Genomic DNA, 19,621 nt, shown 5'->3' with positions numbered 1-19,621 from the left:
ACACAGACTGAGTTCATTTGAACTCTGTTCCGTGTCACTGCAGTTTGTGGCCCCATCGGTAGTTGCTTGAATCAAATTTTAGAGGGATTCAAATGAAAGCCAGGACACACTGCAGAAACACAGGATGAATAGGGCCCAAGGTTAACACACATTCAGGTTTGTATCACACGTTTCTTTACTCCTTGTTTCTACAACCCCTGTTAAAAATTATGGAATCACCGGCCTTGAAGGATGTTCATTCAGTTGTTTAATTTTGTAGAAAAAAAGAAGATCACAGACATGGCACAAAACTAAAGTCATTTCAAATGGCAACTTTCTGGCTTTAAGAAACAGTGAAAGAAATCAAGAACAAAACAGTCTCTGAGGCATGGACTTAATGAGTGTCAAACAGTACTCTTCATCAATCTGGCTTCAACTTTCTCTGATTGCTGTTGCCAGATCAGCTTTGCAGGTTGGAGCCTTGTCATGGACCATTTTCTTCGACTTCCATCAAAGATTTTCAATTGGATTGAGATCCGGACTATTTGCAGGCCATGACATTGACCTTATGTGTCTTTTTTCAAGGAATGTTTTCACAGTTTTTGCTCTACGGCAGGATGCATTATCATCTTGAAAAATGATTGCATCATCCCCAAACTTCCTTTCAATTGATGGGATAAGAAACGTGTCCAAAATATCAACATAAACATGTGCATTTATTGAAGATGTAATGACAGCCATCTCCCCAGTGCCTTTACCTGACATGCAACCCGATAACATCAGTGACTGTGGAAATTTGCAAGTTCTCTTCAGGCAGTCATCTTTATAAATCTCATTGGAACGGCACCAAATAAAAGTTCAAGCATTATCACCTTGCCCAATGTAGATTCGTGATTCATCACTGAATACGACTTTCATCCAGTCATCCACAGTCCACGATTGCTTTTCCTTAGCCCATTGTAACTGTTTTTTTTTTGTTTAGGTGTTAATAATGGCTTTCGTTTAGCTTTTCTGTATGTAAATTCAATTTCCTTTAGGCGGTTTCTTACAGTTCGGTCACAGACGTTGACTCCAGTTTCCACCCATTCGTTTCTCATTTGTTTTGTTGTGCATTTCCTGTTTTGGAGACATATTGCTTTAAGTTTCTGGTCTTGACGCTTTGATGTCTTCCTTGGTCTACCAGTTTGTTTGCCTTTAACAACCTTCCCATGTTGTTTGTATTTGGTCCAGATTTTAGACACAGCTGACTGTGAACAACCAACATCTTTTGCAACATTGCATGATGATTTACCCTCTTTTAAGAGTTTGATAATCCTCTCCTTTGTTTCAATTGACATCTCTCGTGTTGGAGCCATGATTCATGTCAGTCCACTTGGTGCAACAGCTCTCCAAGGTGTGATCACTCCTTTTTGGATGCAGACTAACGAGCAGATCTAATTTGATGCAGGTGTTAGTTTTGGGTATGAAAATTTACAGGGTGATTCCATAATTTTTTCCTCAGGATTTAGTGAATCCATAATTTTTCCCCTATGCTTGGTTAAAAAAAGGTAACCATTACTGACTACCACACTTTTTGTTCTTGATTTCTTTTAGTGTTTCGCAAAGCCAGGAAGTTGCCATTTGCAATGACTTTAGTTTTGTGCCATGTCTGTGATCTGCTTTTTTTCAACAAAATTAAACAACTGAATGAACATCCTCCAAGGCCAGTGATTCCATAATTTTTGCCAGGGGTTGTACATCTGATACTTTGCGGTTTTGTTGCCATCAGTCTGAATCTACAATGTGCACATTCCAATAAGCCTATGCTCACACTCAGTCAGTCAGTATTTGGTCAGTATTTTACCTCAGTATTTGTAAGCTAAAAGCAGGCGAGTAACAATCAGAGGAAAAGTAGAATAGAACTAAGTGCCCCAATTCTGCATTTTTCACCCTCTCCTGGTTTTGGCTGACAACTACTGATAGATAGACCGTAGCCTTAGGACAAGGAAAACCTTTGCCTGAACAGGTATGTACAAACTTTTGACAGATACTGTACATGATAATAACATTTTATATCTCCTATAAAGCATGGTTACTAGCACACATACCTTTAAATAAGAATTTTAAATCATTAGTACATTCATTCATGAATAAAAATTCTAAAAGTTATTTTTCCCCACCAAAAAAGCATTAAAGAAAATAATTAAATTATTATAAAAAGAAAACACCCAAGAATCTGAAATTGTGTCCACAGAATGAAGAGAGAATTATTAGGGACTTACCTGGATACTGCTTAGGAGTAAGCTCCAATTTATGAGAAAGCTGCATAGCGCCAGTTGCGTTATCTATTGTGTATACAAGTACAGAACCACTAGGGAAAGGAAAGAAGAGCACAGTGGGTGATGACGCACAGGACAAACTGATAAATGGTTGATCCCGCTACGTTTAGATGTAAACAGAGCTTACTAATTAATACCCTTGTGTTATCAGGGGTGCCCCGATTACTACATGTTAGCAGAGATCCCAGCAGCTATATTTCCAGCTTGACCACAAACACAGAAGAATTTCCGATTTGAGCATCTGACCATGCAGGCGGCCAGTTGACTAGCCTATTTCAATTTAAATTGGTCCCCTTTTCTCCCAAGCCTAACGGATAGACAAGGAAGAGGGCTTGCTAAGAGAGTGAAATCAACCAGTCAGGCAGAACCATTCGTGCATAACACTGTAGATACGCCATCACAGGAAACACTCATGTCGAACACAACCAAGAAGTGGAGATCCAAGGACACCCCAATGAAGATGGTCATAAGCTTTAGCAAGAGAGCAATCATCCTGGCTCCCTCACAAGCATGGATGGCTGGCACGCCGTAGAGGAAACATGGGATCTGCTTCAGTTCAGTTTTGTTTAACTGGCCATAAATATGACATTATGGTCACCTGAAAAGCCCTAACTTCATACGTTGGTTGGCAAATACTCGAAGTATATGGTAGGATTGGCAATCACAACCTCCCTGGAGGTCATGTAAAGGTTTGGCAAGACGGTGGGGATGGGCTAAGAGATGAAAAAAAGGTTGAGCCCAATCCAAATGGGGTATAAATGTTTGCCAATACTTGCTGCCTTTTATCGTTTTCTTGATAAAGGCAGGATGTGACTGAAACATTGCATGAAGCATTTAAAAAAAAAAAAAGGAATAAAAGCTTTAAATCAAATCTCAGGTGCCTCAAACTTTGCTTTAGCTGGAAGCCATGAAAAAAATACAAGCACTAAATATATACACAATGCTGTGAAGAAGCAGATATTTAGTAACCCACCACTGGATTAGAAAACCATAGTGATGTGTCGTGTGTGGTACTGTGGAGGCCGGGTAAAGAGGTCTCTAACGGATTTAGATGCAGTGATCAGTGTCAGCTGCCCAGCTTTACACAAGTGGAAATAAAAGCGTGGTGTTTGCAGAAGAGACAGGCTTTTGTCTTGCATGAACAGTGTATCAATTACACAGCACATCAAGAGATTCACCACATCGTCTCTCGTCCACCAATCAGAATTTACAATTGTCTAAATAATATAAAAGTAATCTAACAAGCACAGAGAAGCATCACTGGTAATACTAAAAATTCAAAATTCATTAGCTCCTTAGAAATAGATAAAATCAGTCAGAATAATTTTATTCATAGAGAACGTGCTTTAAATGGATTATAAGGATTCATACTACTAGAGATGAGCAAAAAGTCGCAGGACCCAGGTACAGCGGCGACATCGGTAGTCAAAACTAGAGACCAACGAATCTCCTTCTACCCACCGGCATCCCCAACGCTACATCTGATTGGTAGACAAGCATGACGTCATGTCAGGACTAATAATCAGTAGAGGAGCAGAGGAGGCTAGGATTCTTATAGGGCTCTGGACCAGCAAATCCTTTTACTCAACCCTACATGTTGTAATAAAGAAGGTCAGCGTGAAATACCGTCCGGATCCCTTATTACAAAGAACGATGGACAGTGGGGCAGATTTATCAAACAGTTCTTGTTTCTTCTCGCAACGAACCATAGTGGAGCATTCATTGAGCAACATCAGAATACTGGATGAAGTGGGCCGTACAATAAACTTTTTTTTTTTTTCTGCAACTTATTAATTTTCCCCAATTTCAAAGATTCAAAGGAGGCAGGGAATGGGAGAATACTCCACTGGGTGGCTTTCCTCTCGCCTATTTCCACCCAACTTTGCTTTATGGAAACAAATTGCACGACCTGTTGTCTCCAGTTGTGACACAGCTTTGATTACATCACATCAACTAGTTGCGTCAGAGCTTTGCCATGTCCTACCACGTCAATGGGATATTATCAATGATGCCTCATGTATGAGGTAGGGTACAGCAGCATGGGGCTGATATCGCAAGATCGGCGTGAACAACACTGGTCTTGGTGGTGTCAGAAGGCTCCAGATTAATGGAGAGGCGCACCCCACCTAATGAATCGGAAGCATCTGACAAGTGATGTGCACCTCTGAACTTCGCCACAAATCTTACTCCAACGGAAAACAAGAAGTACATGAGAGGTTTACTGCGACCAAGAGGACTCAGAAGACCAGAGAATCTGATTTCACGTACTCTTGCACTGATTAGAAGCACCTCACCTTCATATTGAATGGAGCAGGTATCTGTTAGCAGTGCAGGGGATAAACTGGTCAGGTTAGAGTCTCTGAAGCCTTCCTGTGAGGATGATCCCAGCTGTTCAGTATTGGCCACTCCTCTCTCCTATATATACTCTCCTCTGGCAATCTGGATTGCCAGTGTTAGGCCGGAGTCACACTAGCATACGACACGGCTGAGTGCTATGCGATATAACATCTCATAGCACTCAGTCCAGTGCTACTCTATGGGGCAGCTCAGATCTGCGATTATTTTCTCATGCTGAATCGACATGTGAGAACAATCACAGCATGCTACGATTGGCAGCAAGACTCTGTTCACTCGCACCCATTTAACTCTAAGGGTGCAAGGGACACAACACACAGCACTTGGATATCAATTGAGTGCGGTGCGATATACGCTGATGATGGCAGCAGAGGAGATGGAGAAATTTATTTATTCAATTTCTCCGCAGCTGTGCAAGAGCATGAGCTCAGTAGCATGATACTCGGCCCTGGCACGCATCAGAGCAGGAGCCGGGGGTCATTAGCATATCGCATCCGATGCCATACACTAGTGTGACTCCAGTCTTAATCTTTTACTGCCTGATGTGGAGTGGAGGAGTCGGTTGTTGGTTTGGAGGGTTGATCTGTAACTGATGCTTGGTGTTTCGGCTGTGTGCAAATCCTAATCCTCTCCTATTTGGTTTTCCTTATTTATCTTCCTCGTGTTCCTCTTAGTTGTCCAAATGCATATTTGTATGTTTGGTATTTTCATTTATCCCTGTACATGCTCCCTTGTTAGTTTGGTATGTGTATATACATACACTATTACTCCCCACTTCCCTGGGTGGGAGATGGGGACAGATATGGGGCTGGTTCAGGAGTTCAGCAAGGTATGTGGCCCTGGAGTAAGGTATGTGGCCCCGTTGTCTTCACCATCAGAAGTAATCCAAGGAGCAGGGATAATAAGGGCGCCCCTAGCGTTAGGGACAGGGAAGGAGCCCCTGGCCCAGGGTATTCCGACAACAGAGTTACAACAAAGTATATGCAAAAGGAGACCTGCACGTCCAAAAAATTAAACATTATTATGAAAAAAAAATACAACAAATGTAACAGAGCAATTGAAAACAATGAAAAACATCAAAGGTGTATATAGTAATATGTGTCAGTCTAGGATAATGAGCAAGAATACAAGAATAGACAATGTCCTCAAACCAAAATAATGGGTGCAGATATGCAGTTGGAACACACAAAAATAAATAAAACAAAAAACTCCGGCAATAGCGATATTGATCAAAATAGAAATATAGATTGAAAAAAATGCTGTAAATAATAGTGACATTTGATAATAAAGTTTCATTTTTGGAATGTGCAGTCCTCCTTTCGCATGTAATTTTTGATTTCCATTGGATAATTTCATATGTATGATTGTCACTCCATGCATATTCATAGTTGTTCCCACACCACCACAATTTCTCTCTAACACAAATCTTACTCTAATCACAGACTGGAGTAAGATATCGGGAGTAAGGTACACCATAGCTCATCACGAATAAGAAGAGTAGTGGTGTCCCGACTCCGTTCTGCCTATTTTTGCGTAGTTTGCTGAAAATAGTGTAGAAAAGCCAAAAGTCGCATTCTGGCATAATCGCTTTGATGAATCAGGGGCTATAAATAAAGCACATACAGAAAACATGCAGCCATCAGATTATTCTATGCATGCGCTTTACATATAGCACTCTAGCTTAACAGGGCATGGCTGGAGGCAGGTGAAGCCCTCACAGTCATTTGACCAGATGACGGGGTCATCTCAGCTGGATCACAACAGTGCCACTCAGGTGGCCACTCCAGGAGACCTGAAAAGCCACTTCCGGTAATGTACAGCAGGTGTATTACAAAGTTGGTTGCAGAAAAGCCCACTAGGTTAAGTTGGGTAAGTTGCTATTTCAGATTGGTTACCTCTGAAACATAGTTCTTTGTAATCAGGGAGCGTGGTGGTATTTCATGCTGCTATTAGCAGCACAATTCTGCTGATAGGTTCCCTTTATCTATCTATACTGTCAATCTACAACTCTTTATCAGAAAATCGAACTCCAGCCCGTATACACATATCTTATGAAATCATTCAGCAAATAATTTTAGACCTATATAAAAAACATGTATATCTAAAATTTATATTTAAGGGTGGACAATCACTTTATGCTATATAATGTATCACAGGCTATACAGTTCATGTCATTACGCAACAATGCTAATTTTATTGCATAATAAATAAGTTTGGTACTTACTTGGCACATCCAAATGCCATTAGTCTATATTTATTATTTACTGCCACACAGGTCCCATCGACAACATCCTGTGCCCAAACTCCATGGATTTGCTGTTGGCATAAGAAATAATACATTACTACATAAAAAAAGAAAAAAAATGACAAACAAAAGTTACAAATCAGTGAAGAGAGCTCCAATTACCACAAGAAAACTAAACTGCCCAATCTCTCTAATCGGATACCGCTGTACTATACACTATGTAGTTTGAGGAGTTGGAGGGGGGGGGGGAGAAAGGGAATGAGACTTGAACAGTTATGTCAAATATTGATACAATTAAACACACAGCAAGTCATCAGACTGATATTGTGCAACATTTTAATTGGTGGGATAAAGTGGAATTATTATGCACAGTCTACTCTAACAAGAGATCCATTACATAATACACATCACACACTTGTATGTCCTAAAAGTGAAGGGTTCACCTCGACTAAACTTTTCTTAAGACACTAAAACAAGGAAAAATATTTGTAATATATATTTAAATTAGTCATGGCCAAAAAAGTGTTGGGAGCCTTAAAATCGTTGCAAAAAAACAAAAAAAAAAAACAACTATTTTTTCTAGAAATTTATTGCAATCACACGTCTGTGTACAGTTACGTACAGTTGTGTGAAGAAGTGTTTGCCCCCTTGCTGAATTCCTATTCTTTTGCATGTTTGTCACACTTAAATGTTTCAGATCACCAAACAAATTTACATATTAACCCCTTCATGACCCAGTCTATTTTGACCTTAATGACCTGGCCGTTTTTTGCAATTCTGACCAGTGTCCCTTTATGAGGTAATAACTCAGGAACGCTTCAACGGATCCTAGCGGTTCTGAGATTGTTTTTTGGTGACATATTGGGCTTCATGTTAGTGGTAAATTTAGGTCGATAATTTCTGAGTTTATTTGTGAAAAAAACGGAAATTTGGCGAAAATTTTGAAAATGTTGCAATTTTCACATTTTGAATTTTTATTCTGTTAAACCAGAGGGTTATGTGACACAAAATGGTTAATAAATACCATTTCCCACATGTCTACTTTACATCAGCACAATTTTGGAAACATTTTTTTTTTGCTAGGAAGTTATAAGGGTTAAAATTTGACCAGTGATTTCTCATTTTTACAACAAAATTTACAAAACCATTTTTTTTAGGGACCACCTCACATTTGAAGTCAGTTTGAGGGTTCTATATGGCTGAAAATACCCAAAGTGACACCATTCTAAAAACTGCACCCCTCAAGGTGCTCAAAACAACATTCAAGAAGTTTATTAACCCTTCAGGTGTTTCACAGCAGCAGAAGCAACATGGAAGGAAAAAATGAACATTTAACTTTTTAGTCACAAAAATGATCTTTTAGCAACCATTTTTTTATTTTCCCAAAGGTAAAAGGAGAAACTGGACCACGAACGTTGTTGTCCAATTTGTCCTCAGTACGCTGATACCTCATATGTGGGGGTAAACCACTGTTTGGGCGCACGGCAGGGCTCGGAAGGGAAGGAGCGCCATTTGACTTTTTGAATGAAAAATTGGCTCCAATCTTTAGCGGACACCATGTCGCGTTTGGAGAGCCCCTGTGTGCCTAAACATTGGAGCTCCCCCACAAGTGACCCCATTTTGGAAACTAGACCCCCCAAGGAACTTATCTAGAAGCATAGTGAGCACTTTAAACCCCCAAGTGCTTCACAAATTGATCCGTAAAAATGAAAAAGTACTTTTTTTTCACAAAAAACTTATTTTAGCCTCAATTTTTTCATTTTCACATGGGCAACAGGATAAAATGGATCCTAAAATTTGTTGGGCAATTTCTCCTGAGTACACCGATACCTCACATGTGGGGGTACACCACTGTTTGGGCACATGGTAAGGCTCGGAAAGGAAGGAGCGCCATTTGACTTTTTGAATGAAAAATTATCTCCATCGTTAGCGGACAACATGTCGCGTTTGGAAAGCCTCTGTGTGCCTAAACACTGGAGCTCCCCCACAAGTGACCCCATTTTGGAAACTAGACCCCCCAAAGGAACTTATCTAGATGTGTGGTGAGCACTTTGAACCCCCAAGTGCTTCACAGAAGTTTATAACGCAGAGCCATGAAAAGAAAAAATAATTTTTCTTTTCTCAAAAATGATTTTTTTGCCAACAATTTTTTATTTTCCCAAGGGTAACAGGAGAAATTGGACCCCAAAAGTTGTTGTCCCGTTTCTCCTGAGTACGCTGATACCCCATTTGTGGGGGTAAACCACTGTTTGGGCACACGTCGGGGTTCGAAAGCAAAGTAGTGACGTTTTGAAATGCAGACTTTGATGGAATGCTCTGCGGGCGTCACGTTGCATTTGCAGAGCCTCTGATGTGTCTAAACAGTAGAAACTCCCCACAAGTGACCCCATTTTGGAAACTAGACCCCCAAGGGAACTTATCTAGATGTGTGGTGAGCACTTTGAAACCCCAAGTGCTTCACAGAAGTTTATAACGCAGAGCCGTGAAAATAATAAATGTGTTTTCTTTCCTCAAAAATATTTTTTTAGCCCAGAATTTTTTAATTTTCCCAAGGGTAACAGGAGAAATTTGACCCCAAGAGTTGTTGTCCAGTTTCTCCTGAGTACGCTGATACCCAATATGTGGGGGTAAACCACTGTTTGGACACATGCCGGGGCTCGGAAGGGAAGTAGTGACGTTTTGGAATGCAGACTTTGATGGAATGGTCTGCGGGCATGATACGTTTGCAGAGCCCCTGATGTGCCTAAACAGTAGAAACCCCCCACAAGTGACCCCATTTTGGAAACTAGACCCCCCAAGGAACTTATCTAGATGTGTAGTGAGCACTTAGAACCCCCAAGTCCTTCATAGAAGTTTACAACGCAGAGCCGTGAAAATAAAAAATTATTTTTCATTCCTCTAAAATTATGTTTTAGGAAGCAATTTTTTATTTTTGCAAGGGTAACAGGAGAAATTGGACCCCAATAATTGTTGCCCAGTTTGTCCTGAGTATGCTGATACCCCATATGTGGGGGGTAAACCACTGTTTGGGCACACGGCGGGGCTCGGAAGGGAGGGAGCACCATTTGACTTTTTGAACGCAAGATTGGCTGGAATCAATGGTGGCGCCATGTTGCGTTTGGAGACCCCTGATGTGCCTAAACAGTGGAAACCCCTCAATTCTAACTCCAACACTAACCCCAACACATCCCTAACCCTAATCCCAACTCTAGATATAACACTAACCCCAACACACCCCTAACCACAACCCTAACCCAACACACCCCTAACCCTAACCACAAGCCTAATCTTAACCCTATTTCCAACCCTAGCCCTAATTCCAACCCTAACCCTAAGGCTATGTGCCCACATTGCGGATTCGTGTGAGATTTTTCCGCACCATTTTTGAAAAATCCGCAGGTAAAAGGCACTGCGTTTTAACCTGCGCGTTTACCCCGGATTTCCAGTGTTTTTTGTGCGGATTTCACCTGCGGATTCCTATTGAGGAGCAGGGGTAAAACGGAATCCGCACAAAGAATTGACATGCTGCGGAAAATACAACACAGTGTTTCCGCGTGGTATTTTCCGCACCATGGGCACAGCGGATTTGGTTTTCAGTAGGTTTACATGGTACTGTAAACCTGATGGAAAACTGCTACGAATCCGCAGCGGCCAATCCGCTGCGGATCCACAGCCAAATCCGCACCATGTGTGCACATAGTCTAATCTAACCCTAACTCTAGTTCTAACCCTAATTCTAACCCTAATCCTAACCCTAACCCTAGCCCTAACCCTAGCTCTAACCCTAGTGGGGGAAGAAAAAATAAATATATATTTTCTTTATTTTTATTATTGTCCCTACCTATGGGGGTGATAAAGGGGGGTTCATTTACTATTTTTTTTATTTTGATCACTGTGATAGGTTTTATCACAGTGATCAAAATGTACCTGGAACGAATCTGCCAGCCGGCAGATTCAGATTCGGCGGGCGCACTGCGCATACGCCCGCCATTTTGGAAGATGGCGGAACCCATGAAGAAGACGGACGGACACCGCGAGGCTCGGTAAGTATGAGGGGGGGGGGGGGGGGGGGGGAGATCAGAGCACGGGGGGGATCGGAGCACGGGGGGGTGGATCGAAGCACGGGGGGAGCGGACAGGAGGACGGGGGAGCGGACAGGAGGACGAAGGGGAGCGGACCACAGTACGGGGCAGAAAGGAGGACTGGGGAGGCGATCGGTGGCGGTGGGGGGGGGGGGCAGATTAGGTTTTCCAGCCATGGCCGATGATATTGGAGCATCAGCCATGGCTGGATTGTAATATTTCACCATTTTCATAGGTGAAATATTACAAATCGCTCTGATTGGCTGTTTCACTTTCAACAGCCAACCAGAGAGATCGTAGCCACGGGGGGGAAGCCACCCCCCCTGGGCTGAAGTACCACTCCCCCTGTCCCTGCAGATCGGGTGAAATTGGAGTTAACCCTTTCACCCGATCTGCAGGGACGCGATCATTCCATGACGCCACATAGGCGTCACAGGTCGGATTGGTACCAACTTCCATGACACCTACGTGGCGTCAAAGGTCGGGCAGGGGTTAAAGATAACAAAAGTAAACACAACGTGCAGTTTTTATATGAAAGCCTTTATTATTAAGGGAAAAAGAAATCCAAACCTACAGAGCCCTGTGTGAAAGTGATTCCCCCCCCCAAAAAAAACAAAACAAAACAAACAAACATAAATTATCTATGGCTTATCACATCTTTGGGAAGTGGAATTCAAATTTTCTAGCCCCACCCAGGCCTGATTACTGCCACACCTGTTCTCAATCAAGAAATCACTTAAATAGGTCCCGTCTGAAAAAGTGAAGTAGACAAGAAAGATCATCAAAAACTAGACATCATGCCGCGAACCAAAGAAATTCTACAACAAATGAAAAACAAAGTAATTGAGATCCATCAGTCTGGAAAAGGTTATAAAGCCATTTCTCTTTGGGGCTCCAGCGAACCACAGTGACAGCCATTATCCACAAATGGCGAAAATATGGCACAGTGGTGAACCTTCCCAGGAGTGACCGGCTGACAAAAATCACCCCAAGAGTGCAGCGAACTCATCCAAGAGGTCACAAAAGACCCCACAAAAACATCCAAAAGAACTGCAGGGCCTCACTTAAGGTCAGTGTCCACCATAAGAAAGATACCGGGCAAAAATGGCCTGCATGGCCATTTTGGAAGGTGTATGTGCCATTACATCTGGCGTAGAAGTAATACAGCATTCCAGAAAAGGAACATCATACCAACAGTAAAATATCGTGGTGGTAGTGCAATGGTCTGGGGCTGGTTTGCTGCTTCAGGACCTGCAAGACTTGCTGTGGTAAATGGAACCATGAATTCTGCTGTCTACCAAAAAATCTTGAATGAGAATGTCCGGCCATCTGTTCAGGACCTCAAGCTGAAGCGCCCTTGGGTTATGCAGCAGGACTATGGTCCAAAACACACCAGCAAGTCCACCTCTGAAAGGTTTAAGAAAAACAAAATTAAGACTTTGGAGTGACCTAGTCAAAGTCCTGACATTAATCCGATTGAGACGCTGCGGCATGACTGCAAAAAGGCGGTTCGTGCTCGGAAACCCTCCAATGTGGCTGAATTAAAACAATTCTGCAAAGATGACTGGGCCAAATATTCCTCCAGAACATTGTAAGAGACTCATTGTCAGCTATCGCAAACACTTGATTACAGTTGTTGCTGCTAATGGAGGCAAAATCAGTTATTCGGTTTAGGGGGTAATCACTTTTTCACACAGGGCCCTGTAGGTTTGGACTTTTTTGCCTTAATAGTATAGACCTTCATTTAAAAACTGCTTTTGTGCTTACTTGGGTTATCTGTCTCTAATTGATAACCATGTCTTGTACTTAACAACTTTGTCCCTGTCTTGTTTGGAGATCTTTGTCTTCATGGTGTTATTTGGTTAGTGGTGCCTCTTGCTTAATGGTGTTACATGCAGCCTCTGTGGCCTTTCAGAAAAGTTATGTGCATACTGACAGACCATGTGACACTTAGATTGCAGACAACTGGACTTCTTTTCACCAAGTAAGTGACTTATAAAGGTAACTGTTTGAACCAGAAATTTTTAGGAGCTTAATCGCAAGAGGGATGACAACATTTAGTTATTTGATCCCATAAAATTAATTTATGCCTATATTTTTCAAATTTCACTTCACCAACTTACACTATTTAGTGCTGATGTATCACACACAATTTGATTACAAAAATATTTAAACACAGATTGTAATGTAACAAAATAGGTAGAAAGCCAAGATGGGGTGAATACTTTCACAAGCCACTGTATATTATTGTAAGGAAGTTCATGCCAAGTGACTTAGCGGTGAAAGCAGACAAAAGAGAAGATATATATTTCATACAAACAATATAAGCTTGGTTGGTAACACTGTTGACGCTGAGAAATGCAGCAAGCCTAGCAGGCACATAACAAATCTATTAAGAAACAAACGCTTACATCTGCTGTGCTTGACACTGGTGTGATGAATCCAATGCGACCATCGTTAAAAACAACAGCAAACCCATCAAGAGTCACACAATGCTCCATATCTCGGATGTGGACACCTTCAAAATCTAAGAACGAACCTGCTGGGGAGAAAATAAGACAATCAGTCATACAAGTCTATCTGAGGCCTTATACTGGTGATAGTAATGCTAATTGGTGGTCCTTCCACACATATCGAAAACACTCATGGTCTGTGCAAGGCCGGGTGAGTGCAAGACTGGTCTCTTCTGGAAGAATTTCTTTTACTTTCAAAGCTGGGTACTCTGGACAGGTTTTCTTTAAACAGTATTTGCCTTTGGAAGGATATTCCCATCACAAATATCCATGGCATATCCACAGAGTATGCCATAAGGGAATGTTTCCATGGTCAGGAACCGGCAGCGCTTTGGACGCAGCACATGGCCGCTCCATCCAAAGCGCTGCCGGCTTTTGAACCCAGGTGATTCCGCATGTGTTCATTGAACCGTGTGGAATCACTGCGCCCAATAAATTGTACGGTGATATTTATCTTGCAGAGACGGAGCATTTCCCCAAGATAAATAGACATGCAGCGGTCTGGAGAGATGTGCTGCATGTCCGTCTCGGCAGGAAAGCCAGAGGCGTCCCTGCACGCATAGTGGAGATGGGATTTCATGAAATCCAATCTACTATGCTGTAACATCTGGTCGCTGTGGATTGGACGCTGCGGCTGTACACAGCGTCCAACCCGCAGCGTTTACTGACCGTGGGAACATACCCTAAGTGCTTGAAAAACAAGCATTTCATGTCCGATACTCTCCTCCACTGGGAAAAAGGTAACCATGTTTTGGGCCTCCTCATTAGGGCTCCCTCTCACTGGTGTAGATTCTCTAATGGGAGAGAATGCGGCTGATTATGCTAATGACACTCAAATTCTGTATCTAAAGGTACCGTCACACTCAGCGACGCTGCAGCGATATAGACAACGAGCCGACCTAAACTAGATCGCTGCTGCGTGTCAAACACAACGAGATCGCTATCCAGGACGCTGCAACGTCACGGATCGTTCTCGTTGTAAAGTTGCTGAGTGTGAAGGTACCTTAAGTGTGATCAGATACTCTCACATGAGAGAATCCCAGCACAGGTGCGGAGAAGAACTTAATTTCTCCATCTTCTCCATTGTCTCTGTGCGTGTACATTTGACATCCGAGTGCAGTCCACTGTTTTAGACTTGTATGGGTGAGTGTGATTAAAATTCGGGAGCCTCTCTCAGCATGCTGAATCGTCATGAGAAAATAATCAGAGCCCTGCACTACCCTATAGTATAACACTGGGCCGAGTGCTATCCGATAAAACACTGCATAGCACTCGTCCGTGTTCAACGCCAGTGTGAACGTACCCCAAGGATGGAAATGTCATCTAAAACTATCAAAAATTTATTTCTAAACATCCACAAACACACCTACTATATAATTGTCTAAGGGTCACTTCCGTCTTTCTGTCTGTCACGGATATTCATTGGTTGCGGCCTCTGTTTGTCATGGAAATCCAAATCGCTGATTGGTCGTGGCAAAACGCCCACGACCATTGCCATGACCAATCAGCAACAGCCATAGTCTGGCAGCGAAATGGCCGCTGCTTTACTGCCCTGCAGTCAGCGCTGAGCGCCAATTCTGGTACAGACCTTAGTATCGGCCAGCGCAATATGACTGAGAGGCAAGTATGCCCATATTTAATATTCTTTATTATTAATTCAGGCCTTACCGACGTTATACTTTAGGAGACTGCAATTTCGCTGGATCCATCTTTCAGCCTATGCACAGTGTACACTGACAGCTAGCATTCAGTGGTGTGGGTGACGTTCTTACAAGTTCTACAGATCAGAGCTACAGATTTACTAGGTCCGTAGAAGGCTAAATTCAGAGAACTGGTAGATCTGTAGCAAATAAAATGAAGATTTTATCAAATCTGCAGCAACCAGTAAAGTAAGTTGACACCTCTCTGGAATCAGTGTCTCTGCCCCTACGTCATGCTGCTCTCAGATGGCGTAACAAATGCCTGGCGATGGATTACATTTAAAGAACTTGAGACAAGCACTATAAGTCACAATATGTCAGAAGTACAATATTTTGGGAAATCATCATTCACTTCTTTAACAATCTTTAAAACTTGTAAGGTTACAGTACCTCTAGATGGCTGCAAGTCAACTGAAAAAGGAATGGTGGCCAAATTGATAGCTTTTCTTCCATTTGTGATGCCTTCCCAGTGAATGAGGTGAAGCAAGCAATCCTCTGTGGCCACAAGAAGGTCATCCATCATGGACTGAATGCTAGAAAAGAAGACCATGCATTAAAGTCGTTCTCCACTACTTTTATATGTCCAATCCTTTAGATTGGTTATTAATAATATGAGATCCATGGGGTGTGACACTCAGGCAGCGGCTGGAGGTGACAGCTCAGTACATGGCATTGTGGCTATGGCCAGGTAATACAGCTCCGCTCAGTACACGGTGTCCATCCGGCTGTTGGAGGTGATAACGGCTGGCCGCGGAGGGTGCCATTGAAATCTGTATTGCATTTCCAAGCCCATTATACAAACCTGGTTATTGGAGCCTGTAAATCCAGAACCTTCTTGGTTTCTAAATTTAATGCTGGAGCACATTGTTCCTCCTTATAATTAGGTATCGTCTTCGCATGAGAGCTTCCTCTGTGGACAAAAAACATGAAAATAAAACTTCAGCTATGCCATCTGATAATTAACATGTTCTAGAGGAGATAACATCAGGCACGCGATCTGACATACATTTACTGTAAGCACTATTCCGCTGGAGTGGTGCTTTACAGGTCATTCCCCTGCCCCCTGCGTCATACTCACCTGCCACCATCTTCACCCTTTTGCAGCGTCACTCCTGTGGGTCTCCGGTGAAAAGTGACCAGCCGGCAGCTCCAGTGTTTCATAGAGCGGCGCAGAGGTCACTTTTCAATACCTCTCTATGGCCTGGTTCTGGCCCTCATAGACTTGCACTGAGCTCTTGAGACGTAACTTTTGGCTTCCGGACAGTCAGAAGTTATGCGTGTAAAGATGGCGTCGTGGGCCCGGCACGGCGTTGATAAAAGGTGAAGCAGCCGGAAGGGGAGTATAAGAACGGGGGCAGGGGGCTTATATTTAAAAGGCCACTCCAGTGCTGAAAAAAATGTGATGGAGTGGTGCTCTGAAATAGAATTAAGGGGTGTTCCAAAATTTACAAAAATAGTTATCTTTTTTCTACCGAAAATTAATTTTCTAGGAGACTTCGTATAAATTTGTTTCAACCTTCAAGATCTATGGTTGCAGCCGTTGTTTAGGATGCTTCATTGTTTACTTGCAGACGACAAGAATCCTAGTCATATGATGATCTTGTGGTACTTCTATGCCACATAACTATTCTTTGTCATCTGTCCACCCAGTTAGAGTTTTATCAAATAGACGTAATCAATGGAAGACGTTATTAAATGACAGCAAGGGGAGAACTTGACAACTATGAAGGAAAAGCTCTGCAAAGGATATTGCAAACAAATGTATAACCCATCATTACATAGAGAATAAGACCAGGTGAACAACACAATTGTGTTACTCTTATTGGAAGTATGACGTAAGCTGACACTTTGTATAAAGTCAGTGTCTGAAGAAAAGAGAAACCTAATCTTCTGAGAGTCAGATCCGAAAAGATTTAATGGAAAAAAAAACGCACACAATACAAGAAGCAAAGGCAAAATATTCATCCATTATCATGGCTTCTAAAGTGTTTAATTATGGAGAAAGAAGAGGAGGGATATTGAGAAACCCATACAATGTCTGACTGATGCCCTGACCGCACAAAAGCCCATGAACCAGGAAATGTTTTGCAGAAAAACCAGCTGTTTGATATACACACATTAGGTCCTGCTATTTTACAGCTCGCTGTTGTTTAACCACCTACTGTAGGTCATGTTCACACGCAGCAGATTTGTTGCAGAAATGTATGATCGTGAAGTGGAAGCACAGCCATTTTTAGCCTCAAAGACCAGATCTCTTCCCCCACCACCAGTTTCATCATGTCACATCATATATATATAAAATGAGAAGCGGAGAGCTTTGTTTCATTATGGAGGAAGCGGTCCTTTTCAGCTCATTGTTTGGCTGACAAAGGATTCTGTGCAGCAAACACTCAGCTGTGAGAAGCTCTAGCTCTGTGCCAGCTTTAAGATTCTGGATATAACCGACAATGGTGCCATTCAATACCAGCAAAGCGTAATTTAGTCTGGGAGAGACATGGTTGGTAAATATTAGGTTTATGGCCTCATCAAAGAAAGGTCCGCCTCGTCACGGCTGGTGGGTTCTCATAGAGTGGCCAATTTGTGCGGTTAGTACCCTCATTTGTATAGGTATACTCTATATAGCAGTAATGCAGTCACACCCGCCTAACAATATGTAGGACACCTCTGAAGGGGATGCTCTCGGGCCATATACATTCAATAACACAGGCAGCATTTCCCTATACTGTGAGTTACAACCATGTGGTCAGCAATCCTGCCAGGATCGTCACATTTCCCAAAGTCTAGTTTTCAGTCTGAATAGCTGTGACCTTTAGCAACAAATCCGTGTTGCCAGCAGAGGCCCAGGGAGGAATGTTCGCCCGGCACTGCCACATCAGCAGCCTCTGCGCTCCAGCTCCACTGATCGGCACCAGCAGCACACAGCGCGGACTAACATTGTTATAGGAAAGACTGACAGGCAAATAGGAAAATCACTCCACCTGTCACATATGTCCAGCTCAGCCTAATGACCACTGTGGAACATGCTAGCTACTTGTATGGAAGGCACGGAAACAGGAAGCACTAGAAAAAACAAGTACAAATAGACTTTTGGAGAATCAATGTATTTTGTACCTTTGCACCAAAAAGATCTATGCAGAAGCTTATGTGCTTACACCATAAAGCAGGTATTAAAAGGCAGTATCCTATAGACACTGCATACAGTGCTGCTAGCCACCACTCACAACATCCCACTATTCATCCTTCTTTCCTCGCTCATGGAAAGTTGGGGCAGTACGGAGATCCCCATACATGTAACATCAGGGGTGCACACCCTGCAGCCCACCGTGCCATTTGGGGCCCCCAACCTTGACATGTGCACACTTTCAATGCTTGCTGCAGACTTTTTTTTTCCATTAAAAACGTGTCTCTTGGCAGGAAAAGTGCTGCATAAAGAAAAAAAAAAACAAAAAAAAACAATTTTTTGGCCAGAAGGTTTTTGATGCATTTTTTTTTGTTATTCATCTGAATGGGTGAAAAACGATGTTAACCCCTTTCTGCCCTCGTACAGAATAGTACATCCGATGGCAATACCCCCACTTTTATGTGGGCTCCGGCGGTGAGCCCGCATCAAAGCTGGGACATGTCAGCTGTTTTGAACAGCTGACATGTGCCCACAATAGGCGCGGGTGGAATCGCGATACACCTGCCACCATTAACTAGTTAAATGCCGCTGTGAAACTGACAGCGACATTTAACAAGCACTTCCGGCCATCTGGCCAGAAATGCTCACGCCCGTGACCTCCATCATCTGATCAGGGGTTATCGGCACATCGGCATGACAACCAGAGGTCTTCTGAAGACCTCTATGGTTGTTGGTGCCAGATTGCTATGAGCGCCACCCTGTGGTCGGCGCTCAAAGCAAAGCTGTAATTCTACTACACAGAATGATCTGAGCATCACCTCTATGTAGCAGAGCCGATCAAGTTGTGACAGCTTTTAGCCCTCCCATAGAGACTATTGAAGTATGCCAAATTAAAAAAAATGTTTTTAAAAATATGATAAAAAAATAAAATAAATAAAAGTTTAAATCACTCCCTTTCACCCCATTCAAAATAAAACAATAAAGCAATAACGGGAGATGAAAAGAACGTATCTGCATAAAAATGGTATAATTAAACACGTCAGCTCGGCGAGCAAAAAATAAGCCCTCACCTGACCCCAGATCCCGAAAAATGGAGACGCTATGGGTATCGGAAAATGGCGCAATTTTTTTATTTATTTTTTTTTATAGCAAAGTTTGGAATTTTTTTTCACCACTGAGATAAAAAAAGAACCTAGACATGTTTGGTGTCTATGAACTTGTAATCAAATAAATAAGGCAGCACACTGCGGCGCTAAAACATGCAAACATGAAACATGAAAATTGAACTGCATTACTGCACTAGAAATA

At 42.4% G+C, this 19,621-nt stretch overlaps 1 protein-coding gene across 3 annotated transcripts in view; it reads right to left on the bottom strand.

The window, feature by feature from the left end:
• Nucleotides 1–19,621, bottom strand: part of RIC1 (RIC1 partner of RAB6A GEF complex) — a 214,826-nt gene that overhangs the window by 97,247 nt on the left and 97,958 nt on the right. For 2 of the 3 annotated variants that reach the window (XM_077249169.1, XM_077249172.1), the window contains 5 exons: nucleotides 15,995–16,102; nucleotides 15,583–15,725; nucleotides 13,391–13,521; nucleotides 6,877–6,968; nucleotides 2,241–2,329 (listed from right to left, as the gene is read on the bottom strand). In XM_077249169.1, the coding sequence (XP_077105284.1) occupies nucleotides 2,241–2,329; nucleotides 6,877–6,968; nucleotides 13,391–13,521; nucleotides 15,583–15,725; nucleotides 15,995–16,102 (563 nt within the window). The remainder of the gene's footprint in view (nucleotides 1–2,240; nucleotides 2,330–6,876; nucleotides 6,969–13,390; nucleotides 13,522–15,582; nucleotides 15,726–15,994; nucleotides 16,103–19,621) is intronic. The other variant, XM_077249171.1, reaches the window with a different exon arrangement.

This window comes from Ranitomeya variabilis, chromosome 1, assembly GCF_051348905.1.
Source record: "Ranitomeya variabilis isolate aRanVar5 chromosome 1, aRanVar5.hap1, whole genome shotgun sequence".
NCBI classification, from domain to species: domain Eukaryota; kingdom Metazoa; phylum Chordata; class Amphibia; order Anura; family Dendrobatidae; genus Ranitomeya; species Ranitomeya variabilis.
This window is presented reverse-complemented; position numbering and strand designations above follow the sequence as displayed.